Source organism: Lagopus muta, chromosome Z, assembly GCF_023343835.1.
Source record: "Lagopus muta isolate bLagMut1 chromosome Z, bLagMut1 primary, whole genome shotgun sequence".
Classification (NCBI taxonomy): domain Eukaryota; kingdom Metazoa; phylum Chordata; class Aves; order Galliformes; family Phasianidae; genus Lagopus; species Lagopus muta.
In genome coordinates this window covers 17060966-17085466 of record NC_064472.1, presented here as the reverse complement: position 1 = coordinate 17085466, position 24501 = coordinate 17060966, and the positions used below count along the sequence as shown (strand labels likewise).

The 24501-nt window shown below is 35.4% G+C and overlaps 1 protein-coding gene across 1 annotated transcript in view; it reads right to left on the bottom strand.

Annotated features, from left to right (window-relative positions):
- Positions 1 to 292: 292 nt before the first annotated feature.
- The window catches only part of NDUFS4 (NADH:ubiquinone oxidoreductase subunit S4), a 45464-nt gene continuing 21255 nt past the window's right edge, over positions 293 to 24501 (bottom strand). The window contains exons 3-5 of the mRNA XM_048931322.1: positions 6967 to 7139; positions 3062 to 3135; positions 293 to 498 (exon numbers count right to left, since the gene is read on the bottom strand). Of these exons, the coding sequence (XP_048787279.1) occupies positions 395 to 498; positions 3062 to 3135; positions 6967 to 7139 (351 nt within the window). The 3' untranslated portion in view covers positions 293 to 394. The remainder of the gene's footprint in view (positions 499 to 3061; positions 3136 to 6966; positions 7140 to 24501) is intronic.

Genomic DNA, 24501 nt, shown 5'->3' with positions numbered 1-24501 from the left:
ATTGATAAATTTGTCTTATGTATGAGAAAAAAACCATGCTTCCATTGAGAAACTTTATATACACAGAAAATTTAAACAAGATATTGAATATAAAATTACTGTGAAAGAGAAACCACAACCTTTCTTTAAAGTTGCAGCTGATTGCAAACATTCCTTTTGATAGATTCCTAATGCAGCAATTTTTTATAAGTATGAACACCCCAAATCTCCTCTATATATAGGGAAGTTTGTAACAGGTTCAATTGGAGACATCAAAAACATTTTAAATAGACATCACAAGATGCATTTGTAGTTTAAAGGTCAAATTTATTAGGAGATTAAGAGATGTATTATACGTGGACTATAAATACAGCACAGCTGACTTTATTCACAGTCAGAGACAGCCAATGCCAACTTATTTTGTAGACACCCTTGTTCTTTTGTTCCAGGAAAAGTTTGCACCGTAAGACTTGGATTTAGGTTTTGGAATCTTCTTTTCTTCCACATCATAGCTCCAGCCTAGGAGTTGTGGGGGAAATGGTTGGAGGAGATGAAAATTAAAAAAAAAAAAAAAAAAAAAAAAAGAACTTTTAGTATTCATTGCATACAATATAGAGCAATTGCATCTTAAACCTTTTAACTTTAGTATTTTTTTCTCCAGATAGGAATCCACGATGTTACTCCTTTGCAGCTGGCAGCAGAGAATACAGAAATGTTGTGCACTTGACACATGCCTGTTCTCACAATTGAGAGACTTTGCATACCTCAATTTTCAGTACCCCTTCAGAAAACTTGACAGTCATCAGCAAAAAAGCTCAATAGGGAACACTGACCATTTCTGTATACAGTTCTGCAAGTTCACAGCATTGCAACTCTAGGACATCACACAGGTACTAAGGCTCTGTGGGACAAAAAAATGAAAAAAGCTGGGAAAGAAAGAAACAAGGGAAAGGGAGCATAGAGAAATCCAGTCCTAAAAGTTTGGGAAAGAATCATGACCTTGGAAAGGCTAAGAAAAAGGAAAGGTGGAACGACCAAGGTAAGGAAAAGCAAAGAACAGAATTCAACGTCAGAAGGGAATACAACACTAAACTTTTTATAAGAACATAAGAAATTAAGAGAAGGGAATGAAGTGATAGAAGACAAGTAAATTATGTGATAGTTAAGCAAGAGAAATGCTAAAAAGTGTCAGAAAAGAGGAGGTGGAGATATCAGTGTTTATGTAAATCAAAATGCAAATCAATTGCAGTCTCCAGGTGCCTGGAAAGTTGCCAGGGCAGCACTCAGTATTCCAAAGTTTGGTCTCTTCAGCTGCAACATTTCACTCAAAGCTGAAATACTTGAGTGGAAGCTAGAAATGGTAAAAGTGTAGTTATAACTGATATTGATACAATGATATATTTCTTCCTTTGCTTCAAAATGAAGTGTCTGAGAAGGTTTAACATATGCCTGAATTTTTACATTTGTTATTCACAGAGAATGCTCAATATATACGTGAAGACATCAAAACCTTTTCAAGACACAGGTCGTCCTGTCAATGAGCCTCAATTTAGTGTATCCACCAATAACACAAAAAGGTTACCTCTGATTACAAGGTTGAAACAATATTGATTTTTCTATAAGAACCACTGGAACACATGGTGAGGTTTTGAAAATATATTCTTTCCATCTATGAAAGCACTGACTTTTGCCTACAGTTCTGATTAACAATATAAACTTGAGCAAACAGCCAGAACTACAGCCAGAGAAAGATTTTGGTATCACAACATTCAGCATTGTAACACCTAGCTTTGAAGGCACTCGGCTGCTGGAATGGAATCTACAGCCCCAGCTTATTGCTTCATCATTTTATACTACAGATAAAGAGGTGCTGAGTGCCTCCGAGAGATTTGCAACTGCCTGCACAATTACTTGGGCTGCTATAGCTATCAAAAATCCACAATTACTTACATCTAACTTTGGACTAAAAGAGGCTGCCATATGTGATAAGACTTCACACTCTAGAACAAGCTTCTTCAGTTAGGCACCTTCAGTTTTTCAAAACAAACAGCTGAGCTCATTATCATAAAAGTACCACAGTGGTGGGGGAGATAATTCTTGCCTAGAACTCTGTCATACAAGCTAAAGGGACAAAAAGCAGACTACTTTCTCTGGAAGAACACTCTTATCAGATGACTAAAGGCTACTGTGGCACGAAATCACTCCATCCTTGTTAAAAAACTGTATGTTTTTCAATAGTGATGTCAGATTGAACAAAAAAGAATTTAGGTCTACAGTCTAAACTTTTAATTTCATCCAGTTACAAGTGTCTCCCCCTCATTTCAATTTCAGACCATCCTCAGCAGTCACACTTTGGACAGAGATCTCTCCTGCTACTGTATTCACAGTATTCTTTTTCCAGCTACAGAAGATGCTTCAGGAGACAGGTGAAAAGGTAGCTCACCTGAGGTTCCAAAGTTCTTAAGTGAGAACTGAGTTACAACTGAATCCTACTTTTATCGGAATACCTGCAGTATCTAGGATTTGCGGAAGATAAACTTGAGGTTTTAAAGAATTTTGTCATGTAAAACTCAGGTAATTCTCACTGAGAGGACAGAGAACTGTGTTCCTCTAGATTTACAGATTTCAATTGTATCTCAGCATAGAAGCCAGGTGCCTACAGTCCTCTTTTCTTTCTAAAAGTACATCTAAATTTTTTGAAATTCCTATTTCCAGCTGCACCTGATATTGAATCTATTACTTACCGAGCAATTGGAATGCTAAATATACCAGATTTTAACAAGTCAAAAAAAAAAAAAAGAATCATACAGTTCAGCTTTTTAACTGCAAAAGTTAATCAATCTTTTCTATTTTTATAGGTGCACAGCAGAATCACCTAGCAACTCTATTCAATTTGGTCTGATCAAGAAATGTTTCTCTCTAATTAATCTGGACCACATACTGATGAAAGCTGTAGAATGCGAAAAAACCTTAACCTCCATGTATATTATTCCTGGTTTTAGCTCAGTTATACCAGTTCCATATATCCATGAGAACTAAACAACAAGCTGAATCTATCATATCTCATATGTATAATACGCACCATTTTTTTCAGCAAAGGCAATGGCATCTTCTTTAGTAGAGAAAGTAAGAAGCAGGTTGGATAAAGGATCAGCTCTGTAAGAAATCAGATGACAGATTTCAACAACACTTAAAATATAAAATAATTATACCTGCATCTCAAATGCCAGCCAAAACCTATACTGCACCATATTTTGTAGTACACAATTTCAAAAGCAGACTAAATTTTAGCCATTCAAAATTCCTACATTTTTATTAGTTCTAGGATTAACTTTTACATTGTGTACAGTATTGTTTCTGTCTTCCAGTTTGCTGAAATTCTCCCCAACTCAATGAAAAAATTAATGTCATAAGTTTTTTAGTCAACAAACTTGTCTAACTACTTACTGAGGTTGAAATAAATGCTTTTCAACAATCTTATTTCAATTTTGAAAGCTGTGCAGTCCCTCTCTTTTTGAAAGAATAGTAGGCTTAAGTCAATTTAGAACAATTTAAGGAGGGAAGATGTCTACTGAGCAGCTAGTGGGCGAGTAATCGTATGCAGAATATCAAAGTGAGCAGAGCAGGAGTTAATGAGATGTTGGAGAGGATGTGAACAAGTTGAGATTTTTTTGTAGTCATGTGACCTCCAAAAACCACTCCGGTACAGCAATGAGATCTTAAGCCATCACTGAAAACAAAGTTCAGAAACTCAAGCTGCTAGCTAACCAATTACACAGTGATATTTTTTGATGATCAGCTATTCTCAATTACATTTCTGAAAGAAAGTAAAAAAGGAAAATGCTTTTTGAAATGAATTAAAATCTCAGTAAAAACCAGTATTTTTATTTTGCTTTAAAAGCTTAATTTAAAAACAATGACAAAAGGTGAAGAAGCAGGGCTCTAAAAATTAATCAAGAGGACTTGCATATATACAAGAAATGGGCTGCAGGAGCACAAGGATTACATAATGCTTCCCTGAGCCAGCATGTTAGCCTGGGAGACAACTGCAAGACAAGACCAAATTGCAATCTACTATTGACAGAGCTGTCTCTGACTGTTCTCTTTGAAGCTATAAGGGTAAATGAAGAGAAAAAGCAACCAAAGATACATTGAACTCTATACAATGAAGGACAAAGACTGTGACTGGCAGAGGGGGAGGGGAAGACAGGGAATCTAGCTTCCAGCAAAGACAACAATGTAATTTTATCTGATGTATGTATAAATCCAATATATCCCCCAAGAAAAAAAAAAACACATTGGATAAAAGCAAACATTACACTTCGACATACCATGAGTTTTTCTAAAAATATGTAAATATTTATCTTATAAAAGCAGTATAGAGAATTAGAGACTATGAATTAGCTCATAGTGTGACCAAAGGACAATCAAGCATCCCAATATATTGCAGTATTTGGACAGTTAATGCTTACTGTTCATCTCTTCTGTGATCAGACTCTGAGGTTGGAAAAATCTAGTCAGTGCTACTGAGTAGTAAAAAAAGAAATTTGATGGGTAATGAGGAATTTGTATCTGTTCAGTGCTGAACATTTAGTGAAAACCTTCCCAAACAGAAGCAAGTTGGAACTAAAGAAATGAAGAAATCATGCATTCTCTTTTCCTTTATGTTCATCCTTCATCCAATTTCAACACAGCTTTCTGATTTCTTTCTCTGAATGAGCTACCCATGTATTTAAATTTGTGATAATCTGTGAGCAAACAGCAGAGTTCAGAAATGCCAACATGATGTCCTGACAGCAGTAACAGTGCTGCAGGATTTCCAGTGCTCTAGGCTGTCTATCAGTGACTGCAAATAGGAATTCCACATTTTGTCCTTTTTATATGATTCTATGCAATAGAAACCATATGATTTCTGTGTTTCTTAGCTTATGTTAGGATGTACTCAAGAACAATTAATTAACTTTCCTGTAATGAAGGCTACCAATTAGAGCAAAATGACACAGATCTATTTTATTTAGATCTATAACTGAGTTACTTGTACTGAAAAAAACAAAAAACAAAAACAAACTTATGAAGAGATAACAGTGATAAAAAAATATTAGGAAAGAAAATTAAGATTGCAAAATGACAGAAACACAGCAAAGACCTACAGGTAAATAAGTATATTGAGTCCAGAGCAAAAAGGGTTCATCACTAATTGCCAGACATTATTCAAAATTAAATGGCAAAATTGTTCTCTGGAGAAGAACTTCTGCAGAAATTTAATCTGAAGAAACTTTTGTTAGCTTTCTCTGGGGGTTGAACAGTAACTTGAAATTGCCAAGATGTCCACTAATATTTCTCGAGAGTTCTTTAAAGAATGAAAAAAAACAGTTTACAAAACCCTTGACCCAGCGATGTCAATTCACAACACAGCCCTCACTTTTGTAATGCTTGTTATGCAAGAAATATTCTTTCCCTTACTGCAAAATAAAAATGCACTCAGGGATGGATTAATTCAGAACAGCCATTCCATTTTATATACCTATGCTAAAAGCACTCCAGGACAATTTAGCATTCAGGTAAACTCTTAATAATGTGGAATATTTCTCTGGGTTGTTAGAAAATCTAAAAGACATTATTTTGGCTAAGAATGTGTAGAATCCCACTCAGAAACTTCGTTGTCTTGAGAGGACACATTCCCAGCAAAGGGGAATTAGAGGAAAAGTTAAATTAAATCTGAACTATAAAGCTGGTGTTACTGCACCTGTTACAGAACTGTAATCTGTGCAGGGGTATAAATAAACCATACGGTGGTGGGCAGACTTTGTGGGGAACATAAGAAAGGTGGGAAAGGTGTATTGCTGGTCAACAGTCTATTACCTAATCTAGGCCAGTGTGAAACAACTCAATCATGGCTTGCTAAATATAGTGGCTAGTCGCAGCAGTGAAATCATACCAGCCAAAAGCACGTTTGATTATTTTAATTCCAAGTTAATATTTTTCCTCATCTAATGACGTACTATCTCAGCTTTCCTAATTTCTTTGCAATGCTAATACAACCAAAACATTACAGGCTGCAAGTATCATAACTTGATTTCAGAGTTATTTTGAAAATCAAACTATGATAAATTTACAATATTAATATATCTTTGGGGAAAAAAAATCCCTAAATATTTCATATTTAAATATTCGGATTTAGTTTCATCAGCAGTTTATGTTCTTTAATCATAAGTGCCTGTATGATTGTAGCCAGAAAGTTCCAGAACACACTGGATCCTTTCTGAAGTCTAAAGATTAATTTCTATTGATATTTGCTTACAGAGAATAATTAATTTTTCTGAACAACCTTCTAACAAAATGGCTTCCAATCAAAATTACAATATCATTGGAAGAATATAAAAGAATTCTAACCACACTGTAAAATGTAGGTTGTACACTTATTTAGAAAAAAAAATTAGCTGCATCAAAGTTACATCTCTAAATTTTTGCACAGTTACCACGAAGGTACTGCTTTTCTGGATTTTGGCATATTTAAGGTATTTACCAGTCATAATAGCTGAAAAAATTGGATGTTTTAAACAGTTTGCTTGTTAAAAATTGACTGTAGCTCCTCGTTTCAGATTTTTAGGATTTCTGTAAAACTTCGTAAAAAGAAATTCCAAGTGCTAGATATCATTATTTTATGTATAACCACATTTAATATATGGAACTGGCAGCTGAGAAAGATTTATTGCTTCAGGTATCTAATAACCTTCCTTCCCCAGAGCTGTTATACAGCAATGTTACCTACAAATACAGTTGTTGAAATTTCTGGGTAACACTTTTCAAACTCTTTAAGAAGATTCTGTAAACTAAAATCTGTACTTAGATGATTGTTAATCATGACAAACCTACCCGACCATTTACTTGATGCAAGTGCTGTTTCATAGATTTACAAATAGACGATTTCAAAGTTTATATGACCGGCTGAAGTCAAATGTAGAGAAAAGCTCAGTATCTACTCACGTGGATGCCCAACCCATCAGAGGGTTCTCCCAGCGCTCCCTGTTATCAAATTCCATCTTCCACTTCTTCGTGTTGTTAACTCCTGCCTGCATCGCATTGCGTGCTGGAACAAAAATGTGAACTCTTCTGGTTTTGATGTGCTCATCTGGAACACCAGTTAAAGTAGAGATATCCTATGAAAAATACAATGGAATTTGTTAAAAAGGGTTCACATGAAAGATGCGTAAACTAATACTGCTTCTGCTTTTACACAATGTCATGCTTGATTATTTTTTACAATCAGAACATGAGAGTTTTGCAGAAATGTATGTTATGAGTCCGGTTTTATAACGCTGAAGCAGATTCACAACTAGGGCTGCTGTCATCCTGCTTCCCCTAGCTCAACAAGATTTCGCATGGATCAGCCACCTGAACCTGCTCATCTCCCAACTATACAACTGCTAGAGCCAGAGGAGGAGCAGGACAACCCCTACAACTGCAGCTGTGAAGCCAGGACTGATCCTATTTGCAGCAGCATCAATTGTATCATAAACTCTTTTTTTTTTTTTTTTTTTACCCTCAAAAGGAAAATTATAGCATGCATGGAAGCATGGACAAACCCCAAAATTCTACATTGACATCAGGAGCCTGAAACAAATATGAGCAGGTCTTCTCACCAAGATCCTCATCAGCCATTCGGGTGCTACACTGTAAATGATTTCACTCTTGCTTAAGGCTGCAGGTAATTAACAAACATCCAGACTGAACTATAAAGCAATGCCTAGCATGAAGGAAGAGGCACAACTTATCTGTTCTGCAATAATTCAACAACTGACATGGCAGAGCAGGTACTAGAACTCAGCTCTCTTATTTCACTAACCATTAGTTATTACATGAAATTGACCCCTCTTCTTTAAGCAGTAAGGCCAACCGTGTCACAGGCTGTGAGCACCTGTTTTTGAGAGTTGCTTCTTCTCAAGACTACTAGTTGATATTTAAGTGCAGAACAAAATTTCATGTCAACTCCTCAGCTGACTTCACTAACTCTCTCTCAAACCACAGGCCTTTTCTTCACCCCCCCACTCCATTCAAATTCAAGATACACAGATTACTGCAGGCTACCTAATTTGGTAGATTGGATTCCTCACCAACAGCAGGGGCTCTAATGCCCACGGCTCAAAAACCTGTGTCAATCTGAGTACACATTTATTGAACAGGTACTGTACACTAATTAGTCATTTTCGACAGGGAAGTTTTTCCATGATTTTGCACCATTTGCCACTGGTAACATTCTTTGCTTTGGTATTCTTCTGAAGAACAAAAGGATTTAGAAGATTCCAGCCTTCCAAACAAAAACCATGTTTAATAAGGTCAGAAGTAGTTTGCCCTCAGCTCTGAAGGTTTAGTTTCTGAGCAATCTACAAATAAACATAATGAAGATAAAAACTAAAGGACCACAAAAAGCAACCTAAAAGAATTAGCTGTCTTTAATATGATAGGGAAAAATCTCACATGAACTGCTACAAAAAATTACTCTCAGCAGCATCTGATATAATTAAAGTGAACTTTCTCTTTAAAAACTAAACAGCAATTACATAAAATTAAACTGTCAGTTCACCCTCATAGAGTAGAGTGTGAAATCAAATATCAAATCCATCTCTAAGGACTAAGCTACTCCTGTTCCTTACATACTTAAAAGGCCAGTGGGAGCTCCTTGGTCTACCTCTCTCCCCTCCTCACTCCAGAAACAAGTAGTAAAGTAGTTAGTCCAAAAAAACCCTAACAGAAAGTTGGGCATATTGAACTCATCTCACTAGCAGTGCCATGACTCGCATGAAAAGGCAAACAAGTTTAAAGGAAACACTGTGGCTTTACATGTCTGTAGCTACTTAATTTATGGGATTTTGCTTTGCAGCAAACTTAAAAGCCCTTGGTGCTGACTCCACACCATCTTTTGAAATGCAGCAAGTCTCATATTTTTGTGTTCTTCGGAAAATACACTCTGGGAGATCAATCCCTCGAAACTACAGCAGGGAGCATGTCTGAAGCATTTCATTTGTATTTGCAATTAGAAAGAAGGCAAAACAAACAAATGCGCACACTAATTTTTCACACTCTAAATGTTCTACACAGACTAACAAAAGGCAACTGTCCAAATATCTTACCAATTCCATTACAAATGCTTTCATTAGGATCAAATAATGTTTATTTTTAATAACAGTCTAGCAACGAAAGACTACCACTAAGGAATATGTTGCAACACACACAGATCACCTCCTGACAGACGGACTGAAATTTCTGACTGCTGAAGCTTGAACCACAGTTTCAGGAGGAAATAGCTTCTTATTATAAGTTTTCTTGTTTGAATTCACAAATTGCTTTTTTTTTTTTTTTTTAATGCAGTAAAATGAAGTAAAAGTGTTTTTAAAAACCTGGTTTGCTGTATTACTCTTGAAATACGTATTTTAACAAACATGTCTCAGTTGAGAACATTTTGCATTATTCTCCAGTAATTTTGTTTCCCCTTTGAAATAATTTGCACTTTGCTATGTACAAACCTGTTTTCTTGTTATCACCAAATACCCCCAAATTTGCACATTTTTTCCTACCGTAATTCTCAGCAACTTCTATGTACATTGTGAATTTTACGCTTCAGATTTGGAGGTCTTTTAATTGTTCCAGAAATCTCTGGGATTAAAATAAAACACCGTATAAACCAGTGTTATGGATGTATTCCATTTTGCTTTTTTGAAGCTTTGAATGCTAGCAACCATAAGAACTCTACATATTAATCCCTACAAGTCATGTTTTTTGGGCAATTGTCTGGCTCCAAATCAGTTATTTTACGAACAATATAGGATTCATCCCATAAAAATTATTTTCAAGGTGAAAACTAAACCTGCCTACTTTCAGAAACTAAAATATCTACATAGTGTTGCTAGCTCTTCACACTTTGATTCATTATAGCTGAAGTTTCCATGCCTTCTGGGAATCTAGCAATTGTTTATTGATATCTTCCCCATATTAAAGCTGGCAATTGAACAGACAGTTGTTAGGACAATGAGTTTCTGGCTTCCGAAGCCCAAGTTGTCCTGACATAAAATCACTGTTTTTGCTTGCTGTAGACATATAAGGTACTGTAGCAAAGCTGAGCTGTTGCCAAAGATATGGAATAAAAAGGCTTGGCATCTATCACATACTTGACACCTAAAGAGCACAGAAGCTCTAAAATTCCTATTCCCTGTAGGCACACTCTTAGTCTAGACAAACTGATTTCTCACACTTTTAAAATGCATTACAACACTCTATTGTGATCATTTCATCCACACAGCTCCAACTAGTGACAGAAGAACCTGTCCTTTAAGCGACATTTCAATGGGCTAAAGCTCCCGCTCCAAGACTCCATTAAAACAATATAATACTTGAAAAGAACTGTGCTGCACTGGGTTGAACTCTCTACTGTGTCTTCAGAGCTTTGTTCTGAGTTCAAGTTCTCATTGAAACTACCTGTGAACCAACTTTCCAAAACAAAGATGTTTTTGACAGCTAGTTTCACACTACTATCTTCTTTTTTTTTTCAAAGTGTTCCTTACTGAATTTTGCTCTATTAGCATATTAAAATATTAGTGAGGTGTTCAGCATTAAAATTCTAAATAATAAGGTGACAACATAAAAGACAAGATCTGAACTGTATAGCTTTTCTTTTAATAAAAATTAACAACCCCATTTCACATTTTTAATGTGGGCTATCATCTAAAAGACTCTTTATGACCATTTTGGTTTTGGTAATACAGATCTGTTCTCCTTTTTTTTTTTTTTTTTTTTTTTTAAATAGTAACTTCTTAATATCCATTTATAACAGTTTTTTAAAGCAGAACAAATTGCATCCAGCATCCAACTGCCTACAAACCATGAGGACTTTGTGCCTCTATTAAAACTTATGCTTTTTAAAAACATGATGGAAGAACTGGTAAATCTGCTCTAGAAGGAGTAATAAGAAACGGTGGAAGTGCTATATAGGAGGAAGAAAAATGAGTACACAGGCATCAATGAAAACAAGATTCAGCATAAATGTGACATTCAAAGGAAAGGAATTACATCTTCAAGTAAGTTCCACACTCACAACACCAGAACCAAAAAACAAAAGAAACTGAACTCCGCAATTCAAGGTAAAGAGATAAAATGATTGAAAATATCTGAAATGTTTTTGAACGGGTGAGTCAGGTGTGCAGAAAGGTGTCATATTTCAACTCCAACATTTCTCCATGCATAGGCAAAAAGTGTACATAACTGCTATCAACTATCTATTTAGCATCCCCTTTTTTTTTTTTTTTTTTTTTTTTTTTTTTTTTTTTTAATAAAGGAAACAGGGAACAAGCAATGGGAAGTTGATGTCAAAACACAGAAAAACCTCCCAGCAAGCTTCCCGCAACCACCCAGGATTTAGAGTCTTGCTAGGCGCTCTCTTTTCAATACCAGAATTTCACACATTTCAATGACCATTATGACTTCAAAGAATCAAATTTTCATCATTGTCCGTCATCTGCCGGTTGATTTGTATAAAGGAGTTCTTCTGCATGCACTCCAGACAAAAGGCTCCTTACTTTCGTGGCTATATATCAAATTTAAAAGTTCTGTTTGTGACAGTTGTGTCTGTGGTAAATTAGGGTAACACTGAAGGAGTGCAGCTGCTCTGCAGGAACCTCCTTTTTGGCATCATTTCACTTAAATAAAAACTGAATAATTAGCTTCTGCCTTTATTAAACCACAAAAATGCCACTGGCCTTAGTAATTACTTCCGGTTGCCCCACCTACTTAACCTCAGGAGTTTACACTTGTTAGAAAAGAGGGAAAGGAGAAGTTTTCTGTACTTTATGGGAGTCCACAGCAGCTTGCTCGCTTTCCCATCCCCAGTCTGTTTTATAGTCTGAGTGCATGAAACTTGGCTGTGGATTCTTGTTGCAATATACTTACTGTAGGAGCTGCGATATGAAAGCACAGACTGGCTTGCATAAAGGCCACCAAATAGCTGCTGTGAAAGAAGGTTTATACCTAGTGGGCTCACCTGCTTCAACTGGAAGTCAGGATGGCAACATATTTCTGCACTCCACTACAGTATTTTTGAAGTAAGTAAGAGTACAAAGTCTACTATGGAAATTGTGAATGGAAAAATGGAGCAGAATGAACTCAACATGGTCAGACAGCATTTATCTAACAGCTACAGACATAACAAGGGGAAAAAAATGTTTCTGCCCTTAGGAAAGTCTGTATCACACAGAATGCTGCTTTCTTTCAGGCTTTACAACCTTTTTGCATTATCATAGTGATCTGTGAACATGTGGTACTTAACATGTGTTCTCCCATCTAACTGCACGGAAGATCAATAAAAAACCTCAGAAAAGGAATGAAAGAAACATATTTAAAAAACAAAAATCCAAACACTGTAAACTTGAGACTGTACTCAATAATAATGCCAGCAAGACAGCTTCTATTTGAAAAACACATCTTTCCATAGGGAGTTGTGCAGAAAACACTACAGAGAAAAGGATATGAAACTGGCATTAATGGAAGCAGATATGATCACACTAACGGAATCACTGTAAGTGGAAAGGAGGTGTCAGCACCCAAAACTGCAAGCACTGTCAGCTTCAGCAAACTGCTCATCAGTTTGCATTTCACAACCAAGGAGCTGCTACTTTAACAGCCCTGGTGGCCAAACTTTTGCTGTTGTCACACAACCTCCTTGAGAAAGACCTTGTCATCCCATTGCACAAAAGCTCACTCATATTTCTCAATATTTTGTGTGCCCAATATTATTTCATGCTGGTTGAGAATCGTGGCGTACCACATCCGATACACCACCATTAAGTTGGTGTCACTTGGAATTTATTAGAGAACAAGATGAAAGAAAAAGCAGGCATGGACAGTTGGAGTTCCAAAAATCACAGCTGCTTTGTACAAATGTTACTTCATTATAAGCAGGAGACTTCCTCCTTCCCAACCAATCTTCCTATTCTTGAAACAATTTTAGTCTGAGTTGCATTCCCAAATTGCCCATACACATTTGTCCCCAGCAAGTCACAGAAAAATCACATTTATGAAAGTAATGTATGCTAAAATTTAAGGTGAAAGCTGCTAAGTTGTGTTTATTTGAGTTTAAACCACAATGCTTAAAATAAAAACAAAACTATAAGATTTTGTATCTTCCTGATCGCCCAACAAACCTCAAACAGGGAGGTAGTTTCTTGGCAAACCATAATGCATGACAAACATGCAAAAAATGCCTAGTATTTAGTCTGTTTATTTTATGAACAAGTAAACAACATTTTGAGACTTAGAAATAAAGCATTTGAAACACCTAAGTTCTACTTTCTGCACAGACAGGTACTGCATGCTTGGTATAGTTGTTTTTTTTCTGCCAAGAAGGAGTCAAAGAGCAAGACAAAAAAAATAACTATTTAATGTAATTTTTTCCTGTAACTGCACCTCTTAGCTTTGGGAATATTGCCTGGGTAAATGCCATGATAGAAAAAACAAACCAAGTGTATGATTTCACAGTTTGATGAAAATTAAGAAAATCATTATTAAATAGATGGAAGTAGGGTAGGTCAGGAGAGGAAAACTGGAAGAATAATATCTTTTATAAGAATAGATGTTGTGTCTAGTAATGATCTGAGACTTCAATGTGGTCATGACACTCTTTAGATTAAGAAAATTATAAACAAAGTGCTTATCCAGAACAACAGGTAAAAAAAGTCTCTGAATTATTTATAGCAGACTCTGTAAACTTCTTTTTCCTACAATACGGTAAGTTTTACATAGCACATACTATCTAGAATTCATTCAAAGCTTATGTACGTAAATCTTTTGCTGACACACACACAAGCAACTGGCTTGTTTTTTGTTAATGTTTGTAAGGCATTTAAAAATACCTTGCTTCTACAGTCAACAATTTTTTAGAGCTTCACAGTCCTTAAATTAAAAACAGCAAAAAATCAGCTAGTTAAGAATAAGACAACAGCGGCATTTTTAGACCATAAACTTTCAAATTAAAGGAGAGGCAGTCTTAGTTTACCTGCATTTAGAAAGCCTTCTAGTATATAAAAAGAAGTTTCAATCACAAACACTAAGAGTCCTGGCCAACAATCCAGGGACATTGGCAATATTTTGTCTGTGCTTCCAAAGTTGTTTTAGTGAAGTCCTTACTTCTCACACTCACTAAAAGTCATCTGTACCTATGCATGGAGAGGAAGTGGCATCGTTTGTGTGAGATGTATGGTTGCCGTGCATTCTTGCAGTTTTGTGCAAAAACTGCCTTATCTGTTCAAGTCCCGAAAGATCCAAGGCATAACAGCATTCAAAGGCTGACTGTGACCTGAGGTACTACTTTCAAATAAGCACTGCAATTGCTGCTGTGAACTTGGGCTTTTACAGAGCCAATTCGTAATCTGGACAGCAAATACCTTAAAACCTGAGATGCCGAGTTCAAATTCTAAAGCATGTCAAAATTTTAAGACTTGATAACTCCAGTGAAATTTCTTACAATGAGGCTGTAAACAACCTCACTGCAGTGTACGAAACAGTATGGTGATTCAATTTAATTAGCTAGCAGTCTCCCTCGGCTGGTAGCTAGGGTACAGCATACCTAAAAAATTTAAAAGAATTCCATTATTGTGCACTCCGGTTTTCCTTTCGTTTCACTTCCTAGCTACCTATTTACTCCCTCCTTAATGGTAGCTGTGGAACACACATAGGAGATTTAACTTGAAGGGTTAAAATTTTAGTAACAACGCAGATTTTATTTAAAAAAATTATCTATCTATATATATATTCATCAAAGGCTTGCATGGAGGTAGCAAAAAGTACTGTTTCAAACTTCAATCTGACAATACTGTCACAGCAGTGCACAGTTTGCTACTAGGAACAATATCCAGAAACCCTGAGTTCGTGTAAGCCAATGCCTGCTTCCATTGTGATGCGTGTTCTCTTTTCTTTACACCTTCTTTATAATTAAGTGATTTCTGTGATCTTTGTCACAAAGTAACTAGTGGTTTGAGACACAGGGGAGAAAAACAGAAAGCAAATCCTCAATCAAGAAATGCAAATTCAGAGCAAGACCCCTTGTTTGTCCATGCTTTGAGAAGTTGCATTTAAGAAGTTAGAAGGAAGCCAGACCTGTTAAAAGCTGTTCCTTACCCTAATGCAAGATGTAATGCTTCTATGTAATATGCATGGACTTCAAAAGTTGAAAGGGGGTGCTAAATAGTGTACACAATTTCCATACACAGCAGGTAGTGAAGCAAGAAAAGAAGGGACACAGTTACCCTCGTTAAAGAGATGCACAATAGAGAACTGTTATGCAGTGCTACCATAGGAAGGTCTATGCATCAGGGATGCTGCGGCTATTAACAGCTTAAATGTGCGCTATATTTTGTTAATTAGTGCACACAGCTTTTAAGCCTTCATTGTGTTTTAAAAAGATCTTTTGAACAGTAACGGATTCATTATTTCCTGGTGGGTTCATGGGACTTCAACTGTTTAATCATAATCCATAAATAAGTGGCTGAACACCACTGGACAAAAGCTATTTCTTTGAATCTACCTGTACGGTTAAAATGCAAGCATTCTACAACCTTTCTGTAAAAAGCAGAATCATAAACAGTATGTTTTACTGTTATTTTACAAGCCCTTTTTTTTCATCTGCTCTATCTAGAAGTTTGTTGTAATTTGTGCATAGACCTGTAGGTCTTAGCCTTTAAGGTTACTTACAGGACACAAAATCATGGTCTTCTAACTTCTAATATAATACCAAAACCTGTCATTAAGATAAAAAGCTTGGTATTCAAATTCAGTGATTCATCTTGATTCACTACAGCTTTCTTTTAAGTATTCTATCACTGTGGGGGAAAAAAATCAAAGGAGAATACAATGTGCAAATACGTTTACTGAACAGTGATAAAACAGTAAGATTTTTTATTCTTTTGAAACAGGCAATACAGATGATATTCAGCCTCTGACTTATCAGACAGACAGAATTAGATGACCCAGGAATGCTTTTGAATGGAACTGGCATGGTGGCAAAAATGTGTTCCCCTAAGAAAAAATAAAAAACAGAACAATAAAGAATAAAATATGAGTGCTGAATACGTTTTATCTTTAAAAAGGTTCTGTCCAGTTAACATGTTACTCAATGAAAACTTTCAAACATGTGATGGATAACAATGATGCTGGCTTACACTAAAAAAGTGGATTTTTATTTTTTTTTTTAACATGAATACACATCCAAGTCTCTAAAGAAACACTGTCCACTTCTTCATGAATTGGTAATAGGAATTACTCATCCTATTCTTATTTTTTATTTTTAACATATGCAGCATAATAATAGTATCTCAAGAAAAAGATACACTATTAATTCTGCATGTCACGGCTTTGTTAGCCCACACTTGGTAGAAGTTTCTTACAATTCATGTTCTTCTCACTTCTTAACCCAATCTTCAGACTAATAAATAATAGAATAAAAGCTGTTTACTCATCAAGCAAAGGTGTTCTTTTGCACAAAAAGCAAACAGATGGACATTATGGAATGGTTAGAATTGAATATGTCAAAACAGAGCAACTTCCCTATAGTGCTTCACAAGACATGAATTAAAAAAACTCTGCAGTCTGAATATTAGATCCTTTCTCTATGGTCCTCGTCCTCACTCATAGTTTAACATCCATAATTTGAGAAAGCAGCCAAAGAGTAGTTCAAAGGCACTTGAATAAGTTGTCTAAAATAATACGCTGTCTAAAATTGGAAGACCACCTCTTTACATTTCATCATCGATGATCTGAGTTGAAATATGTACTGAAGAAGCACCAGACTCTACTGTAGCATGCCTGCACCTCTCTTGCTCCTGCACAAGATATTCTAGGATTCCCATGAGATTACAGGGACACAGTTTTCCCTTCCAGATACGGAAAACTTTTTCTTTTCTTTCTTAAAAAAGCAGTTCAGCTAGAACTTCACAACTAGAAACAGCTTTCAATTCTGCAAGCAGGACTTGTGCCTCATCTACAGAAACTTGGATCTACTACATAAACGCAGAAAGAGACATTTTAGTGAACACAAAAACAATGGCATTACAAGGACTTGTTTACTTGGTGCTCCTCTCAAGACAAAAAGAATTCTTGTTATCTACCAAAATATTTCATAACAGGGGTTACTATTTAAGTATTCTAGACAAGCTAGGAGTAATGGCACTGTTTGTGAGAACCTGAAAATATGACCTAGCCTCTGAAAAGAAAAACCACTTCACAAAACAGCTCTGAAAAGGAAGTTACTGCTTTATGCCTCTTGATTACTAAACTATATCAAGAGCTTGCTTTTGTTCTTACTAGCAGTGATGCTTACATATTTGGACTTAGAAAACCAAACAAGCATTTGCAAGTTGAATAACCTGTTGGAAACCAGACAAACTAAACATGGCACAATGCTACTCCTTTAATTTGTTCTGAACAGTCATTGTAGCAAGCTCTTCAGAAAAAGTACTCTTTGATAGAAAATAAAATACTATGTAATGAAACAAACAACCTCCTGCATACCCTTCAAAGAGAGATATTCTTTGACCCAGTGCTCCCAGACTAAAGCCTTGAAATTTCTGCACAAGAATGCTGCACGAAGGAAGTCCAGACAAAACAGACACTTGAGATGTAGGCAGGTTGTATAACTTCAATCTCACTCTTCCTTTCAATATCCAACACAGATAGCACTGCCATGCACCCAAAGAAAAGGCATTCAGAGGAAGAAGCCCAAATCATTTCCCCTAATATAAAAAGAAGTATGCCTATACAAGGATGAAGATGCAATTGCAGCACATTGTTATAACAGTGGTTCACTTTACACTAAGTTCTGGGCTCTCTGCAAAATATAGTTATCTAAAATGAAAAAAGAAATCAAGCTGCCGTTTACTCATACAGCAGTATTTATTGCTCTTAAAAGACAGTACGTTTGAATAGAATTTCCTTAGCTTCTCTAACTGCTTAAAGGCATAGGAAATTTCTTCATCTAAGGTAGTAAATCGTTGCCTGCAGACATTCTTACAGAAAGCTGTGTGTTGGTATCTAGCCAACCAGGTTTTCTAAACCACTGCAATCTTGATCAAACTGTAACTGTTTAAAAAAAGAGTTGCAGCAAGCAGTATAGACTGAACTGAGCTACAATTGCTGGAATGGAAGAAGGATTTAATGCCAAACAGCAAAACATAGTGAACTAGCAGTGCTGAAAATGTATATATAGCTACATTATCTGAAGCTACACACACCTGAGCTTGTACAGCACTGAAGATCAAATTCAACTACCACATAAAACTACAAAAGAAACTGTCAAGTTATTTATACTATCTATGTTTAGAAATGAACACATTACTCTGGTAAACCACTATGATATACATGAAATGAGAAGGATTATTGCTCTTCTCAGAACTATTATAACCTCTAAATACTAGATGTCATATTAACATGATATCCAAGGCTTTTTTTTTTTTTCCCTCCCCAGAGTAATACTGTTAGACTTCACTAAGAAAAAAAGAAAAAGAAAAGCAATGTTTTTAAAGATTATGTTTTGCAATAAAGCAGACACACTAACAATGACTATAAAGAGTACAAGAGTTTGAGTATTTAATTCAATGCAAGCCGACAGTTTAATTAAATATTTGTGATTCAAGCAGATGCATTTGTATTTTTATCTGTGAACATTTAGCTTTCTTTTGAATATTTCACTTGTACTGAAAGCAAGCATTACTTCTGAAATACTCCCAGAATGCAGCTTTATGGAAGGTGTTGATCTAATTGAGGAGAAAAACAAACAGAAAGAATACAACCTACAAGAAAGAAGTTTAGGGGGAAAAAGAAAAGAGGAAAAGCATAATAATAGCGGTATCTCCACCTGAAATCCACAGAGACTGCCATCAAGGTATCTATTCTTTGAATAAAACTTTGCCACATCACAGACTGTAGATACAAGGCACACAAAATTCTCTAAGCTACATTCCTCACCTAAAGAGGAATGCTGTCCTAAATGCAATTCTTTATGGTAACCAGTTGAATAAATACTGCAGTTAGAGTGGATTAAATGAAGAAAAGATCATTCTAAAATCTTTTATCCTATTAAAATGCTTTATGAACAGCTTGAACTCATCCTTAAGAAATAACCTGTAAGGAGTTAACAGTATATGAGAAACAAACAAACAAACAAACAAAACATCCACTGTATGCTTATTAACACAGTAATTCTTGGAGAATTCTCGGCTGAATAGCCGTTTCAAGGAAAGAAAATATAGTAATCCTGCCTTTAATAACTGCATACTTTGCCAAGTATCTCTCTGTATTGAATTGCAAAAACAGCTCCTATAAGCAGTCCTTAAATGCAATATCACACTGTCTCACACACAGTTTTGTGTCACATCATTGCATTGTTTTTCAGAGTAAAGCATAGCATATACCTTTGGTTCTTGGGAAAGGCTGTTAGGAATGATCACATTTTGCAAAGCATGCTAAGGTTTTATTTGCTATGTCCTTTATTTCACAGCACTGTAGACTATCAGATTGATACGTGATGAAGTTTTATCATTCCAGGCTATTTTTCACTTATTTGTATATTTATTTTGAGCTGCAGTATCATCTCTGTTTATTATGAGATATATATATATATATATATATATATATATATGTCCATGTATCACTGTTCAAACTCAGAATGTAAAATTTCACTATTTTCCATGCCTCAAGCAACACTGGGATTTGGACGAATTCGTACAAGATGGCTTCACCCTGAAAACACTGTGACGACTGCTAGTAATGCAGCCTTACAGAAGAAATGAACCAAACTATTTCTGCAACTGGTTACTGAATGTCCACGCGTGCTTTCTTCCCCTTAAGATGTTTGTCTTCTGAGAATCCTACTGATACACTGTTGCTCCTGGATTATCCCATAGTAAGCACAATAGACACTATTTGTTACCTATGGACAGCAACAAGGAAGCTACTAAGACTCCTGGTCCCCAGTTCACAACAGTTACTAATCAGTTTTGGTGTAGGCTGCTGCAGTATGTAGCACTCACTACCCTCTTGAACACAATCTAGAAAGTACGACCCTGAAAAAGCTGACATATTTTCTGCACCAAATTTAACTTTTATTTAAGATACCTTGTGTGCTACAATATAAGTTTTGTCTACAATTTTTGTCTACAAATTTTTTTAAAAAATTGTCTACAATGAGAAGGAAATCAGCCCTCCACTATCTTCAGTAACAAAATATCTGAACCATGATGAAAAAATTCACAGTATAGAAAAAGAAAAAACCAACCAATTTCAGGACAGCAGCTGAAGTATCAGTTGCATTACTGCAGTTAGCCTGTCATTCCTGTAACACATCCCATCCCTATATACTACTGCCATGCTGCAGAAACACTTTTGTACCATTACAACTGCACTTGATAGCACACTTCTTGAATGCTTAACTCTGCGCAGCAATCCGTTCTATCTCATCTTGGCTTTATACAGAATATAAACATCTGTAACATGGCTAGAACTAACTGCTGATCTGTAACAACTGCTCTACAATATTCCTAGAATCTCTCAAGTAACCAAACTCTTCAGCTGCACTTTGATTTCATTTTTGTTTTGAGCCGCACCATTTACTGGTGAAACATGCATGCTGCTATTGAGATGCAAAGGTTATTTTCTGTGAGTTCTAATTTTGAAATATTGTTCATTCAACCACTACAGAAAAGTCCATTTAGTGATAAATATTTGGGGGTAATAGACACAGAAGTGTCTAGGCTGTGGGTGTCCAATTTTTGGGTTGCCTGGGCAACGCTGAGTGGAGTTGTCTTGGGCCATGTACATGTGGGTCATTCCAAAAGTAATGCCTCCTATTTATTTCCATGGAAACATAAGATACAAAGAGCACAATAACACTACTGGATAGAGCAAACCCTTAGCTGCAAAACACTATTTTTCAGTACTATCACCATCATTAGCTATGCATTTTTGTTAACAAAGAACAAAAGCTTGCATGCCACACTCAAAAACCGCACCAGCAGAGGTGATCTACTGTCACCACTGCCAAAATGCACCACCACCACTACCTCACTATGCTCACATCCACTATTTGGTCTCCATCAACATTCAGCAAGTGTCAATGAATGTCAGTGCATGCCATTCTTTTCCACATAGAGAAGTTCAGTGACACAACTTAGTTTCACATGCACTTCCAAGTCAGACATTGTTATGTCAGACTGCCCTTCTGCTGCCATCCATTACACAGCATTAAAATGTACTGGAATACTGGTGGGGAGGTTCAGTTGCTATACCACCAACATCTGCCTCTGATGTTGTGGACCAGCATCATAAAATAGAAGGCATTATTTTCAGTCCTCATAAAATACATGATATAGTTAACGTACATAAAAGTTAGAGAATTTATTTTAATTTTTGATTATTATTATTTTTTTCAAACATAAGAAAGATAGCAACAAAACCATTAAACTAGGTATTTGACCTCGCTGTCAAATCATTGAAATTAATCCATCAGACTGGTTTGATGGCAGTGGTTGCAATACTTCGTGAGTTCTCAAGATGTTCAGCAGAGACTTGATGAAATTTTACTCTTTTCTGAACTTCATTCTTGACAGCAGTTGTTCACAAATGTATGTAATGGCAAAAAGCGATGACAAGAAAAAGGTATGATTGTAAAGTGAAGGGTACTTCTTTCTGGTAAGGGAGGTCTTACAAAAGTCTGGAAAAGAGAAACGATCAAATTTTTATTGCAACTCTATATATTCTATTTGGAAATTCACAGGTAATATATTTATTTTCACTGAAAATGGAGTCACAAATAAAAAAGTAATGATTTTTTTTTTCAATTTTGAAATTTATTTTCAAGACCAAAAGCCTTGGAAATCAAGTTACTTCATACACACAAACAGTTAAATTTTTCAGAACACTACCTGAGGGAAATTTGTTGCCAACAGCCTTTGTCCTCTATAGCCCGTATTTCCTAATGCAAGCAGGGTCTTGAGAGACTACTTTTCACCCAGCTATTTGTCCAGACTCTTAGAATATGACCTAATTCGTGGCCAGAGATCCAAAATATGACACAAGAACTGTATTTTTGTTTAGCTTTGTTCAATTTGTATTACACTATTTGGATTTAGCTGCTGACTAAAATTATTTTATTCAACACTCGCAAAAAACAACCAATAATTCAGGCAAAGATACTGTTTTTTGAATGTGTTCTATGTAAACTGAGCATATAGCATTGATAAATCTTTTTTCTTTTTCTAGTATCGACAACCCTATACTTCAAATTCATTTTTCTGTTTCAACAGAACTAACTTTTCTGTCTTATTCAACACATGCTGGACTGCAGGCAGAAAGCAACTGGCTACCACTTATGTTATGATACTTTTCCCCCTTCTATTTCATTTGTGTTTTCCACGAGAAGGAATATTTTGTTCCTTTTGGATTCAAGCAGATTCTAGGTAATTCAAAGGAATCCCCGTCAATCAGGTTCTAGTTAATGTGTGTGCTCATGTAGGAATATGAAGTCCACAAAAGTACTGAACATAGACTCAATTACAATAATGAATTAGAATTTTGTAATAGCCACAGTGTTACTCTATATTAGCCTTGTAATCATCAACTCACAGAGGAGATGAGTTTCCAAATATGAGTTACAGAAGGAATACAGCAAATGGAAAATCATATCACATTTTCTGTCCATTCCTGCATCTTCTTTCTGATACATACAAAAGCTACCTGTGAGGTGGTGTCAGATTTAAAATATGCATACTGTATCGTATATAACTATATAAAAAGGCTAACAAATTCACCAAAATATAATTTAATGACTTCCAACCATTGATGCCTGTATCTGGCAGTAAGAAAAAGGAAGGCTTTTTAAAATTAAATGTTATTTTAAATACTGTTTAATCACAACTTACAGTGAAATAGTAGTTTTATTATACCTCACAATGTCATTTAAAAAATTACCTATTAAATTACTTGTAATGTAATGTTAATTAAAATTAGGAAATATGCTGAAAAAATCTAAAACATATTAATATAATACTCTATTTATACACATGGTTTAACACATATCTAGATAAGTTCTGAAAATCCTGAAAAAGGTGAAAACCACATTAAACCTCATTGTGAAGGCCCTCTTTTCTAATGGGATATGCAATTTTGCTTATTAATATCAATTATTGGACATTTTATGGTACTAGGAATAATTATTCAAAGACTTATCTAAATATTCAAATGAAACTTTAGAAAATCTACTCTAATCTGATGTCATTTTGTTTCAGGCCCAAGAATCTGGGGGAAAATATTTGTGCATCCAGAATGTGCACTTCTGTGTGAATTATTACAGGAAAATACCCTTCAATCTGACATTTAACCTAATATTCAAAATAGCTGGGGATTTAACGACCATTTATTTACATGTTTCTACAACTGACAAGCAAACAGTGGACTTGAAAATGATCCAATGGCTACTAACATCAGATCTCAAGAACATCCCAATGACTATGAGTGCCTTCAACTCGATAAGAACACTCAGGGATGTTACAAACAACCATGCCATTTACAATTCATTTACACTAATACTGAGAGAACAGGACAGTTGCATTTCAAAGTAGTATCACTTTAACTCAACCGTAAGGATAAACTTTCATTGCTAGACAGACATGGTAATGCAAAACCCTACCTTAGGATAACGTATGTGTAACTACAAAATGGAAGATAAAAGAGTATCTATTTTGTGGGTCTGCCTTTGCACTGCAATCTCTTTCTGATTTACGTAATCATCGGAGGTCACAACAGGGAAATCTGATGGTGTAAATTCAGGTATTATAAATATTCTACTTAGATTTTTTTATACATTAAAGAACACTGTTACAATAATCAAATTTAATTTATAATATGTTTAGGGAAATGTAGGTCTATTGACATGGTGCATCTTATTTACATAGTGACTCATGAACTCCTGCACATTAAATGAAACTTCCTGAAACCCAAGTTATGCAATAAGATTAGCAAGATAACCATCCTAGTAAAATATTTTTCCCTTATTTTTGAACCTAGGATGATGTTAGAAATTTTTAAATATAGAAAAAAAAATTACAAAAAAATATATATTTACAGATAGGTAGAAATTATTATTGCTAAATGTAAATTACAAACTGAGAAATAATAGTCCTGCATTGTTGTCAACCTAGGTGCATTTTTTTCTAATAATCTGTTAACCTTCAGCTGTCTCAATGTGTAATGATCTCTAAAATGTTCCATTTAAAAATACAAATCCCAAATATTTCTTTTTGTTTGTAAGTAGTTAACATAGCTTCAGGATTACAAACAAGCAGATACAATATGAACTGTCTGGTACATATGATGGGAATTTTTTTTCCCTGAAGATTCAAAAGTGATATGAAAACCAATGAAAAGCATGCTTTTGCTGTGACGCATTCCCTTCAGAAGTCTTACAAAAATTATACTATTGAATAATGTAAA